Genomic DNA, 14,235 nt, shown 5'->3' with positions numbered 1-14,235 from the left:
CACTCTCTCATGTCAGCTGATCTGAGCAATTTCATGTGTTATTGTATTTTATTTGTCGTGTGCTGAGAACATATGAGACTTGAAACTTGCGTTGCTGTCAAGGCTCCACTTGTGCATTTGGACACCTTTCTGCTGGCACGACGCAAGAAAAACTGTTTGATTTGGTTGTTACGTCTTTAGGGCCTCACAATCACCTGGGATGGATGCTAAGCTAATAGGCTAGCTGTTGACGGCGGACAGGCTTCTTGTTGGCCAGTGATAGCCTCCCCCGACCAAACATGTACGTTCTTGACGCAAACCCATCGATTTTATTTTGAGAATATCTTATCGGCCCGTCAAAGAAGACTTCGGAGGCCCATGTCAGGAATCCGCGCAGGCTGACAGGAATTCTCTCGCACTCGGCGCCGTCGTCCAACTGTACGATGTGGCTCAAGTTGTTCTTTTTGCTCCTGTATTTCATCATTTTGTTTACGTTAGCTCGGATATTCGAGGCGGTAGTTTGGTATGAGACTGGTGTGTTCGCGACACAACTGGTCGACCCGGTTTCGCTCAGCTATAAGAAGCTGAAGACCATTCTGGAGTGTCGTGGGCTGGGGTACTCTGGATTGGCTGAGAAGAAAGATGTCAGCCAGCTGGTGGAGAAATCAGGTAGACCTTCATTGTGCTCCTCTTGTCAATCGGTTGTTTACCGACACCTTCCTGAGTGTGTTTCGGTCAACGAATTACAGTGTAACCTACAATATTTGCTTTAATGCAACAAGAAAAAAAGCCATCATCCAATGTTACAATGCAGCCAGACAAAATGATTTTACAGATTTGAAGCTTCAAAATGCGACACAAGTGCAGCAAAAAATGCAGAGCCCATCTTTAAAACTCGTAAAAATTGATGGAAAAGCAGAGATAATCATAGAACCAGAAATTTAACTTAAGCAGACTGTACAATACAGTATAATACTAAGAAATTTTAAAGGCAGTATAACCTCAAAAGACAACCTGTATCAAAAGGAGAAAAATCAGACTTCCATTTTACCTTGATGCACTTGTAGTCTCAACGACTAATTGGCCTGCCTTTTAATTCAACCAATATTAGCTCTTTTAAAATGAGCAAAAAAGCTTAATTTTACCCTGTTTCTTTTTAAAAGATTAACATAAGAAATGTTTCAAAGTCCTCCGACCCTCCCTGTGTGGAGTTTGCATCCCAAAAACATGCTTGGTAGGCCAATTAAGCATTTCAAATTGCCCCTAGGCATGAGTGCGAGTGCGGATGGTTGTTGGTCTCTATGTGCCCTGCGATCAGCTGGCAACCGGTTCAGGGTGTCCTCCGCCTACTGCCCGATGACTGCTGGGATAGGCTCCAGCACGCCCGCGACCCCCGTGGGGACAAGCGGTCTTGAAAATGGATGGATGTTTCAAAGTTCATGACATTCAACCACCACCCCTCCCAAAAAATCTGCAGTATTCTCTCTGTTGTACACACTAAAGAACAAAGTATTGTATTTCATATCTATTGTTTTTAAATTAACTCTTCAAATGCCAAGCGTTTTCAGAAAAGACAACCCCTAAAAATCCCAGCCAATTTTGAGCATTTTCACTCATGTGCTATATATATATATATATATATATATATATATATATATATACACACACACACACACACACACACACACACACACACAGTGCCTTGCGAAAGTATTCGGCCCCCTTGAACCTTTCAACATTTCGCCACATTTCAGGCTTCAAACATAAAGATATAAAATTGTAATTTTTTGTCAAGAATCAACAAGTGGGACACAATCGTGAAGTGGAACGAAATTTATTGGATAATTTAAACTTTTTTAACAAATAAAAAACTGAAAAGTGGGGCGTGCAATATTATTCGGCCCCTTTACTTTCAGTGCAGCAAACTCACTCCAGAAGTTCAGTGAGGATCTTTGAATGATCCAATGTTGTCGTAAATGACTGATGATGATAAATAGAATGCACCTCTGTGTAATCAAGTCTCCGTATAAATGCACCTGCTCTTTGATAGTCTCAGGGTTCTGTTTAAAGCGCAGAGAGAACCATGAAGACAAAGGAACACACCAGGCAGGTCCGAGATACTGTTGTGGAGAAGTTTAAAGCCGGATTTGGATACAAAAAGATTTCCCAAGCTTTAAACATCTCAAGGAGCACTGTGCAAGCAATTATATTGAAATGGAAGGACTATCAGACCACTGCAAATCTACCAAGACCCGGCCGTCCCTCCAAACTTTCATCTCAAACAAGGAGAAGACTGATCAGAGATGCAGCCAAGAGGCCCATGATCACTCTGGATGAACTGCAGATAACTACAGCTGAGGTGGGAGAGTCTGTCCATAGGACAACAATCAGTCCTGCACTGCACAAATCTGGCCTTTATGGAAGAGTGGCAAGAAGAAAGCCATTTCTCAAAGATATCCATAAAAAGTCTCGTTTAAAGTTTGCCACAAGCCACCTGGGAGACACACCAAACATGTGGAAGAAGGTGCTCTGGTCAGATGAAACCAAAATCGAACTTTTTGGCCACAATGCAAAACGATATGTTTGGCGTAAAAGCAACACAGCTCATCACCCTGAACACACCATCCCCACTGTCAAACATGGTGGTGGCAGCATCATGGTTTGGGCCTGCTTTTCTTCAGCAGGGACAGGGAAGATGGCTAAAATTGATGGGAAGATGGATGGAGCCAAATACAGGACCATTCTGGAAGAAAACCTGTTGGAGTCTGCAAAAGACCTGAGACTGGGACGGAGATTTATCTTCCAACAGGACAATGATCCAAAACATAAAGCCAAATCTACAATGACTGCAAAAGGTGGCGCTACAAAGTATTAGCGCAAGGGGGCCAAATAATATTGCACGCCCCACTTTTCAGTTTTTTATTTGTTAAAAATGTTTAAATTATCCAATAAATTTTGTTCCACTTCACGATTGTGTCCCACTTGTTGTTGATTCTTGACAAAAAATTAAACTTTTATATCTTTATGTTTGAAGCCTGAAATGTCGCGAAATGTTGAAAGGTTCAAGGGGGCCGAATACTTTCGCAAGGCACTGTATGTATATATATATATATATCCTTCATGAGTTCTCGGATGTATTGTGATGGACCTCATTTGAACAATCTTAAATTGGCAGATTACCCCAAACTTGAAATTGCAAGTCTTAACTGTGATTTTTACCCCGTAATTTTCGGACTAAAATTCGCTCCGGAATATGCGTCGCATTAGCTATAAAATGCACAATAATGTGAAAAAAAAACATATTAGTCGCTCCGGAGTATGTCGCATTTTGGGGGAAATTTATTCGACAAAATCCAACACCAAGAACAGTCATGAACGAGCAACAACAGGCTAAACGATAGGTATGCTAACGTGACATAAACACAAAGAGCTGAGAACGGGCCTGATGTAACATTGACAGTTATCCAAATAACTATAACGCAGAACGGATGCGCAAGACACGTCAGCTATATAAAGAGCAAGACTTCAGTTCTCTCCCTATTAGTTTCAATTCACAGTTTAATTAGCAGTTTCAATCAGCAAATAACAAAATGCGTATTACAGGTAATATTTTATTTCACAACACTTTGCTTGTTCCTTTCTTCTCTGCTGTTCACTTCAAACACGCTCCATACGAACACAATGCTCTCGTATCAGACGCTTGCTCGATCACCTGCTCGTTTGCTGTCACAATGTACCCTACACAAATCCGAAACATTTGTTGCGGCTCCGAGTCACGACGAGGGGCAAGTTTTGGTTTCCAAGGGTGTTTTTATTCCTCTTCAACTTCTCTCCCATACAGAGCCGCCTTTTTCACATGTCCGCACGTCACTTTCCTCTCTTTTCATTTTAACCTAACTGCTCGCGGTGGTGCCTTTATGGGCAGTCGGAGAAATCAACGCCAACAAAAAAAATACATCCAGCCTAGTTAAGACCATACCAAAGACTATAAAAATGGGACCCATTGCCTCCCTGCTTGGCACTCAGCATTAAGGGTTGGAATTGGGGGGTTAGATCACCAAATGATTCCCGAGCGCGGCGCCGCTGCTGCTCACTGCTCCCCTCTCCCCCAGGGGATGGATCAAAATCACACGGGGATGGGTCAAATGCAGAGGACAAATTTCACCACACCCAGATGCGTGTGTGACGATCATTGGGACTTTAAAAAAAAAAAAAAAGTCAAAATTTGGGTGCGTATTATACATGGGTACAGGCTTTTTTCCAGCATCGACATGCCATTTTTAGGGTGCGTATTATACATGGGGGCGCATTATACATGGAAAAAAACGGTGTATATATATATGATTCAAATGATCAGTTCATCCTCACGTTCTGCAGGAGCCTGATAATTGAATTAGGTGTGTTTAACGAGGGAAACTTGGGAAACATGTAGGAATGCGGCCCCCGAGGACTGGAGTTTGAGACCCCTGCGTTAGGACAATGTTAAGTAGTCACTGTAGAGCAGGGGTGTCCAAACTGCGGGCCAACTGCGGCCCGCGGCCCAGTTTTTATTGGCCCGTAGGAAAGAAGAAGTACTGGGCAGGCTAACGAGTTAGCGGAAAGATGCTAATTCGCGATCGTGCTAACACGCGCAAACGGACCTCTAAAGGAAATTAAACGAACATTTGGGGCAATACTACATTGTCCTAAAGGTTAGACACATGTGATCATTCATTTCTCTTGTTAGGAGACACACTTACATCGCCAATGACTCCTGTACCACTGTAACCGACATATGTACAAGAACGTAAAAAAGGAAGTGGTATGCCTGAAAACGGCCTTCAAAATAAATCATTTAAGGTATTTCATACAGTTTGTTCAATGTTATCTGACTCTTCAGATATGAATGAAAGGCAGAATTTGTGTTTTTAGAGTTGTTCACATCTGCCTGAGTGACTCATATTTGGTTATTTTGTCATTTGAAAAATAAAGACAATTGTGACAATGAAATTTGTTTTATAACAGTGTGTATTTGCATGACATTTTTGTAGTTAAAAAATGTCCTAAAAAACTATTGGCCCCCGGGCCCCTTCACTTTATCAAATCTGGCCCTCCTTGCAAAAGGTTTGGACACCCCTGCTGTAGAGCTTTGATAGCAGAGTAAGTGTATTTTTACTTCAAAGTAACTCAAAATACAACAATGAATGTGTAAAATGCTGGCAACAAAAGTGAGTACACCCCAACTGAAAATGTCAAAATTGGACCCAAATGTCAATATTTTGTGTGGCCACCATTATTTTCCAGCACCGCCGTAACCCTTTTAGGCATGGAGTTCACCAGAGCTTCACAGGTCGCCGCTGGAATCCTCTTCCACTCTTCCACGATGACATCACGGAGCTGGTGGATGTTGGCGACCTTCCTGAAGACAAGCAGACTAAGGATATGGGTTACTGGAACCATGTCCTGTGGTCTGATGAGACCAAGATAAACATATTTGGTTCAGATGGTGTCCAGCGTGTGTGGCGACAACCAGGTGAAGAGTACAAAGACAAGTGTCTTGCCTATAGTGGTGGGAGCGTCATCGTATGGGGCTGTATGAGTGCTGCTGGCACTGGGGAGCTACAGTTCATTGAGGGAACAATGAATGCCAACATGTACTGTGGAATACTGAAGCAGAACATGATCCCCTCCCTCCTCTAAACTGGGCCGCGGAGCAGTATTCCAACACGATAACGACCCCAAACACACCTCCAAGACGACCACTGCCTTCCTAAAGATGCTGAGGGTGAAGGTGATGGACTGGCCAAGCATGTCCTCAGACCTAAACCCTATTGAACATCAGTGGGGCATCCTCAAACGGAAGGTGGAGGAGCGCAAGGTCTCCAACATCCACCAGCTCCGTGATGTCATCATGGAAGAGTATTCCAGCGGCGACTTGTGAAGCTCTGGTGAACTCCATGCCTAAAAGGGTTACGTCAGTGCTGGAAAATAATGGTGGCCACACAAAATACTGACATTTGTGTCCAATTTTGACATTTTCAGTTGGGGTGTACTCACTTTTGTTGCCAGCATTTTACACATTCATTGTTGTATTTTGAGTTACTTTGAAGTAACAATACATTTACTTTGCTATCCAAGCTCTACAGTGACTACTTAACATTGTCTCAAAGTGTCATTTCTTCAGTGTTGTCCCAACATTGCAGAAATGAGAGGGGTGTACCGTAAATTCCGGACTATAAGCCGCGACTTTTTTCCAAAGTTTTGAACCCTGCGGCTTATAGTCAGGTGCGGCTTATATAAGGATTTTTTTATGTGATTTTTGTGATGACTCGATCACTTTTATACACTGCGGTATCTTGAAGAAAAAAACAACAACAAAAATACTATTTTGAAACACTACTATGGCTGCTGCTTATTCTGGCTGTGTTGCTTGTGACTATTATGAGCTTTAGTAGGAATGCACGCTAGGTGACCTGCGTCAAAGGGTTCTAAACCCTTTCTCTTACTCTGCCATGTGACTCAGAGATTACACAAAGCAGTGGCGCTGTTTGGACCATCTCCATTGTATTAAAACCCAATCAATCAGCATTTAAATTAAATTCTTCTGACATTTTGCTCACCAAAAACAAGTTGTAATGAACGTGAACTTTTAATGCGTTTTATTCAGAAGGTTACTTTGAACCCCGAGGCTTAAATGGCGGCGCGGCGTATTTATGGATTTTTACGGCCTCCAGGGGGCGCTCTAGCAGGAAGCAAGAGCGAGACAGACGAAGAAGAGAATGCGCCGAAGAAGACGTGCTAGTTTGTGTTTTGAACATTTCGCGCATCACGCACACACCCTCATCATGGAAAACACACGAAGAAATGCATTTGATGCAGCTTTTAAGTTAAAAGCAATCGATTTGGCTGTCAAAGAGGGAAATAGAGCTTAAATGGTGGCGCGGCGTATTTATGGATTTTTACGGCCTCCAGGGGGCGCTCTAGCAGAAAGCAAGAGCGAGACAGACGAAGAAGAGATAATGCGCCGAAGAAGACGTGCTAGTTTGTCAAGACGGACATTACTGAAAGGAAGCTTTTATACACAAACCGTCATTATGGGGGACAAAAGAAATGCATATGATGCCGCTTTTAAGCTAAAGGCAGTCGATGTTGATGACATTGTGTTGCATCACCCTTTTCTTTATTTCGTGGTCCCGTCTACTCTGGAGCTATACGTGTCGCTCGCTAGTTTAATGTAATTTAGCGCTTCGTGCATGAATAAAATTTGCATGAACAGACCCTCATCACGGGCGGCTCGGTGACGCACTGGGTAGCACGTCCGCCTCACAGTTAGGAGGGTGCGGGTTTGATTCCACCTCCGGCCCTCCCTGTGTGGAGTTTGCATGTTCTCCCCGGGCCCGCGTGGGTTTTCTCCAGGCACTCCGGTTTCCTCCCACATCCCATAAACATGCTTGGTAGGCCGATTGAAGACTCCAAATTGTCCCTAGGTGTGAGTGCGAGTGCAAATGGTTGTTTGTCTCTGTGTGCCCTGCGATTGGCTGGCAACCGGTTCAGGGTGTGCCCCGCCTGCTGCCCGATGACGGCTGGGATAGGCTCCAGCACACCCGCGACCCCCGTGGGGACGAAGCGGTTCAGAAAATGGATGGATGGGAGACCCTCATCACACTCGCAGAAATGCATAAAAGCGACGACGAAAGAGAGACTGAGAAAGTGTGAGGCGAAGGATATCTAACGCTATTCCAATCGGACACTGAGGAGGAAGACTTCGATGGTTTCAGTGCACAGGAGGAAGATGAAGATGGCTCTTTTTTTTTACTTTTACTGGTACGTTTTTTAACGAGCCCTGTTGGTGCTGTACTACCGTGTTGCTGCTGTGTTACCGCTGCGTCTCAGTGACTTTTACCGGTATGGTATGTTTTTTTTAATCCAGCCCTATTAGTCTTGTGTTACTTCCGTGTTGCTGCGGTATTACTGCCGCGTCACAGGCAGTGTTTGGAAAGGAATGTTAAGGTATGTTATTAAAACTTTAAAAAAGCTTTCTGTGTCCAGTCTTTCTTTGTTAATAACTCGCGTGCACACTTCCGTGTTGCTGCGTCACAGGCAATGTTTAGAAAGACATGTTAAAGTATGTTATTAAAACTTTAAAAAGGCTTTCTGTGTACTGTCTTTCTTTGTAAAAAACGCGTGTGCACGTGCGGCTTATAGTCCGGTGCGGCTTATATAAGAAAAAAACTAAAATATCCCTGAATTTTAGCTGGTGCGGCTTATAGTCCGGTGCGCCTAATAGTCCGGAATTTACGGTACTCACTTTTGTGAGTACATACCGTAATTTCCGGACGATAAGCCGCACCTGATTATAAGCCGCACCAGCAAAAAAGCGAGGATTTTTTTTTTCTTTTCATAAATAAGCCGTACCGTACTATAAGCCGCATGTGCACGCGAGTTATTTACAAAGAAAGACGGTACACAGAAAGCCTTTTTAAAGTTTTAACAACATACTTTAACATGTTTTTCTAAACACTGCCTGTGACGCGGCAGTAATACCGCAGCAACACGGAAGTGTGCACGAGAGTTATTTACAAAGAGAGACGGTACACAGAAAGCCTTTTTAAAGTTTTAATATGATACCTTAACTTTTCTTTCCAACCACTGCCTGTGACGCAGCAGTAATACCGCAGCAACACGGAAGTAACACAGCACTAATAGGGCTGGATAAAAAAAAAACATACCGGTAAAAGTCACTGAGATGCGGTGGTAACAAAGCAGCAAAATGGTAGCGCAGCAATAACTGGGCTGGTTAAAAAAAAAACATACTAGTAAAAGTCACAGAGCCGTCTTCATCTTCCGCCTGTGCACTGAAACCATCAAAGTCTTCCTCCTCAGTGTCCGATTGGAATAGCGTTAGATATCCTTCGCCTCACACTTTCTCAGTCTCTCTTTCTCTAAAAGCTTCCTTTCAGTAATGTCCGTCTTGATCTCGTTCTGTCTCTTCTTTGTGTGAATTATACGGCACTATTTGCCTGGCGGATGGACATGCGATCAACACACCACTCTTCTCCCCAGTGACCGTGTCACATATCCCTCCACCCAGCAAAGTAGTGCCGCTCAACAGCGGTCCACAGCCTTTTTAAGAGTGTATAAAAGTGATCAAGTCATCACAAAAATCATGAAAAAATCCAGACACGCTGCACCGGACTACAAGCCGCAGGGTTCAAAACTTGAGCAAAAAGTAGCAGCTTATAGTCGGGAAATTACGGTATATATAATTTTTTAAACTTTGCTGTCAATCAACTATTGTCGCAAATTGTGTGCCCGTCAGTGACAGGCTGGCAAACTTTCCATCAGTCTGAAGGAATACCCAACCTCTGGTTTTGTTTTATTATTCATATTTGTTAGCCTTCAGGAAGGTGCTGCAGGAAGTTTCAAGTGTTCAAATTACATGAATAGTTCATTTTCATTCACTTTACGATGCCACATGCAAAATCTTATGCCAAGAGTTGTGGGTATTTTTTTATTTTTTTTTTTGTCTGTGTAAAAAAACAAATTTTCTCAAAACCACAGGCGAGCTGACACACGGGGAGTTATATTCAGCCATAAAGAAGGAGAATGAGCAAACCGAGGCAGGTGATGCCAGCGGCACACATTTTAGTGGAGAGATGCACTTCTATGAGTTGGTGGAGGACACTAAAGATGGCATCTGGTTGGTTCAGGTAATCTCATTTCTTGGCACTATGAAATGATTTCTGCATTTTTGTTTAGATTTTATTAGTTTTAGTATTCAGGGTTTTTTTATGTTTCTTGTCTGCAAGATTTAAAAAAAAAAAACATGGTAAATTATGTGTAGTTAAAACAAAATTTATTTTAAAAAAACAGCATCCACAAATTAAATATAGATACTATATATGTATAACAGTTCACAAAAATTGAAGTACATTAAGTGCAGTGCATCATGCTGCTTCTTAAGTTAGATGCATTGAATTGAATTTTATTTTATTCGTTTCAAACAGGCAAAACACACATAACCAATCAAATGAAGACAAATACATTCTAAAGCACAAGCAAGGTGAAAGTCATGCAAACTATGACTCTGTACAGATACAAACATAAAACAATCCACTGCACAAAATAGGCAGAGCCTACCTGTTTGAAAAGGAATGGGAAGAAGTAAGACTTATTTAATCCCACCCCCTATCAAATTTAAGACAGAAAATAAAATTTGCAGTTACCTCTAAAATATATATGCCCGCGGTCCAGTTTTTATTGGCCTGCAGCAAAGAAGAAGTACTGGGCAGGCTAATGAGTTAGCGGAAAGATGCTAATTTGCGATCGTGCTAACACGCGCAAACGGACCTCTAAAGGAAATTAAACGAACATTTGGAGCAATACTACATTGTCCTAAAGGTTAGACACGTGATCATTCATTTCTCTTGTTAGGAGACACACTTACATCGCCAATGACTCCTGTACCACTGTAACCGACATATTTACAAGAACGTAAAAAAGGAAGTGGTATCGCCTGAAAACGGCCTTCAAAATAAATCACCCTACCTCAAATCAAAGCATGGCTGAATAACATAAATAATATGGAGAATTCTTAACACAAACTGTAAATATGTTTTTAGAACAACTTTTATTATTATACATTTTTTTATAACAAGGTAGAAGTGTACATACTGTAAATATGTTCTTAGAACTCTTTTATTATTATAACAATTTTCTATAACAAGGTACAACACTGTAAATATGTTTTTAGAACTCTTATTATAATAACCTTTTTTTAAAAAAAAAAAAAAAAAAGGTGCAAGTGTACGCACTGCAATTGTGTGGGCACTCCTTGCCTTCTGCTGGCGTGTGGGCAAGTTTTGTGCCATAATTCCTCAATTTAGAAGTTTTATTTTGACTTTTAATTCTTTTTTTCAATTTGGGAAAAAAATCCGCGATGTAGTGAAACCGCGATAAACAAACCGTGATGTAGCGAGGGATTACTGTACATCACTAAAAATCAAGGCAATTGTGTTTGTCTAATTTGTAAAGAGACGGTTGCCTTGTTTAAGGATTTCAACTTAAAGAGACACTATCAGACTAAACATGCGAACACAAACGACCAGCTAACAGGGAGTGACCGCGCTGATAAAGTGAAGCAGCTCCAAGCTGAACTGGCATCACAACAGCGATTCTTCACACGAGACTGTGAGTCAAAAATAAATATTACTAAAGCAAGCTACGAAGTGGCCATGTTAAGACTGTTGATGTTATGGACCTGTAGACCTGACACAAACTATTACTGAAAGATAATGTAAATGACAAGAGCAAAATTCACTAGTTTTAAGTTTTAATAATAACAGACAACTTTGCATTACAGGGCTGTGGACTCGGACTCGGGGACTCGGACTCGGTCGGACTCGGTCATTTTTTGCCGGACTCGGACTCGGTGCTGATTTTGACCGAGTCCACCGAGTCCGACAATAAAAAAAATACGTTCAATTTTATTTTCATCATGCTGCTGACAATGCGCGTAGGAATACTGTCCACAGCCCTGCTTACGATCAAGTTTGAAAAAGAACTTGACAGCATTGAGCGCCGCCGGCGTTTGTCGGCCGCCACCTCGCCAACCGGTCAAACGCGCATGCGCGTGAGGGGAAATCCCGCAAAGGAGGAGGGACAAACAGAGCGATTGGTTTTGCTGGCTTTTTAATGAATGGCGACTGTGACTACGGGGGCCCATTAGGTCCAGAAAAGCTGACAAGATGCCAAAATGGCAAGGAAAAAATGCACAGCTAAACGAATATATGACGATGAACACAGGACGTTTTTAACAGAGTTAAAGTTGTTTTTTGTTGAACGCTATGGCAAGCCATTCTGCCTGATATGTCGGACGTCATTGGCGCATTTAAAAGCTTCAAATGGTCAGCGCCACTTCAGCTCACTTCATGCCAATATCGATAAGGACTTTGCAAAAGGGACTGAATTTCGCAAGCACAAGTTTGGAGACTTTGAAAAATAGGTACAGTTTTTCAAAAAAATTACGAAGCACTCAGAGACTGTCACACTTGCATTGTTTCAACTGGCTTGGAACATTGCACGGGCTAAAAAGCCATACAATGAAGTGGAGTTCGTTAAAATATGCCTCAGTGACGTTATTGAATTTTATTTTCATCATGCTGCTGAGAATGCGCGTAGGAATACTGTCCACAGCCCTGCTTGCTTGTTATGAAGACAAATTTAGTTGTTGCGTGCGCGCCCGCGCCTGCCTGCCTGCGTGCGTGCACGTACAAAACCCACAATGCCCCGCGCGCAGCCAAGATGGAAGAACCCGGCAGTAGCGAGAGAACAATGTTTTGCCTCTAGATTTGGGGGGGAAACGGAGCGTAAGTTACGATCAATGCGGCCACGTTGAGTTGCACTTAGGCTAATGTCAAGGACGATTATGTCACCCAGCTTATATCATTGATGTGTTTCGATAGTTGTGGGGTCGTCACTAATTATTTGTGTTTAGATATATGTCTGAGCTATAATGGTGTAATTAATGATTAAAACTTGAAAGTATCTGTTTGTTGTATTCGTTTATATGTTTAATAAAGACAAAGCCATCACAAAACTGTTGTAATTATTTAGATTTTGATCTAAATTAGCCTTGAATAAAGACTAAGCAGTCACATGAATTAACAGGAAAAAATGGACAACCGGACTCGGACTCGCGGTCAAGAGGCCGGACTCTGACTCGGTGCAAAAATCCGACCGAGTCCACAGCCCTACAACTCCCGTTTAAAATGTTCATGAGGCAAAAGTAATTTTAAACTCATGTAAATTTAAGGTATTTCATACAGTTTGTTCAATGTTATCTGACTCTTCAGATTTGAATGAAAGGCAGAATTTGTGTTTTTAGAGTTGTTCACATCTGCCTGAGTGACTCGTATTTGGTTATTTTGTCATTTGAAAAATAAAGACAATTGTGACAATGAAATTTGTTTTATAACAGTGTGTATTTGCATGACATTTTTGTCATTAAAAAATGTCCGAAAAAACTATTGGCCCCCGGGCCCCTTCACTTTATCAAATCTGGCCCTCCTTGCAGAAAGTTTGGACACCCCTGATGTATACAGTGCCTTGCGAAAGTATTCGGCCCCCTTGAACCTTTCAACATTTCGTGACATTTCAGGCTTCAAACATAAAGATATAAAAGTTTAATTTTTTATCAAGAATCAACAACAAGTGGGACACAATCGTGAAGTGGAACAAAATTTATTGGATAATTTAAACTTTTTTAACAAATAAAAAACTGAAAAGTGGGGCGTGCAATATTATTCGCCCCCCTTGCGCTAATACCTTGTAGCGCCACCTTTTGCTGCAATTACAGCTGCAAGTCGCTTGGGGTATGTCTCTCTCAGTTTTGCACATGGAGAGACTGGAATTCTTGCCCATTCTTCCTTGCAAAACAGCTCGAGCTCAGTGAGGTTGGATGGAGAGCGTTTGTGCACAGCAGTCTTCAGCTCTTTCCACAGATTCTCGATTGGATTCAGGTCTGGACTTTGACTTGGCCATTCTAACACCTGGATACGTCTATTTGTGAACCATTCCATTGTAGATTTGGCTTTATGTTTTGGATCATTGTCCTGTTGGAAGATAAATCTCCGTCCCAGTCTCAGGTCTTTTGCAGACTCCAACAGGTTTTCTTCCAGAATGGTCCTGTATTTGGCTCCATCCATCTTCCCATCAATTTTAGCCATCTTCCCTGTCCCTGCTGAAGAAAAGCAGGCCCAAACCATGATGCTTTCACCACCATGTTTGACAGTGGGGATGGTGTGTTCAGGGTGATGAGCTGTGTTGCTTTTACGCCAAACATATCGTTTTGCATTGTGGCCAAAAAGTTCGATTTTGGTTTCATCTGACCAGAGCACCTTCTTCCACATGTTTGGTGTGTCTCCCAGGTGGCTTGTGGCAAACTTTAAACGAGACTTTTTATGGATATCTTTGAGAAATGGCTTTCTTCTTGCCACTCTTCCATAAAGGCCAGATTTGTGCAGTGCACGACTGATTGTTGTCCTATGGACAGACTCTCCCACCTCAGCTGTAGTTATCTGCAGTTCATCCAGAGTGATCATGGGCCTCTTGGCTGCATCTCCGATCAGTCTTCTCCTTGTTTGAGATGAAAGTTTGGAGGGACGGCCGGGTCTTGGTAGATTTGCAGTGGTCTGATACTCCTTCCATTTCAATATAATTGCTTGCACAGTGCTCCTTGAGATGTTTAAAGCTTGGGAAATCTTTTTGTATCCAAAT

At 42.2% G+C, this 14,235-nt stretch overlaps 1 protein-coding gene across 1 annotated transcript in view; it reads left to right on the top strand.

The window, feature by feature from the left end:
• Positions 1-84: 84 nt before the first annotated feature.
• rnf103 (ring finger protein 103) overlaps positions 85-14,235 on the top strand; it is a 35,716-nt gene continuing 21,565 nt past the window's right edge. Inside the window, exons 1-2 of the mRNA XM_037262823.1 lie at positions 85-648; positions 9,520-9,668. Coding sequence (XP_037118718.1) covers positions 423-648; positions 9,520-9,668 — 375 coding nt within the window. The 5' untranslated portion in view covers positions 85-422. The remainder of the gene's footprint in view (positions 649-9,519; positions 9,669-14,235) is intronic.

This window comes from Syngnathus acus, chromosome 10, assembly GCF_901709675.1.
Source record: "Syngnathus acus chromosome 10, fSynAcu1.2, whole genome shotgun sequence".
In the NCBI taxonomy this organism is placed as follows: domain Eukaryota; kingdom Metazoa; phylum Chordata; class Actinopteri; order Syngnathiformes; family Syngnathidae; genus Syngnathus; species Syngnathus acus.
This window is presented reverse-complemented; position numbering and strand designations above follow the sequence as displayed.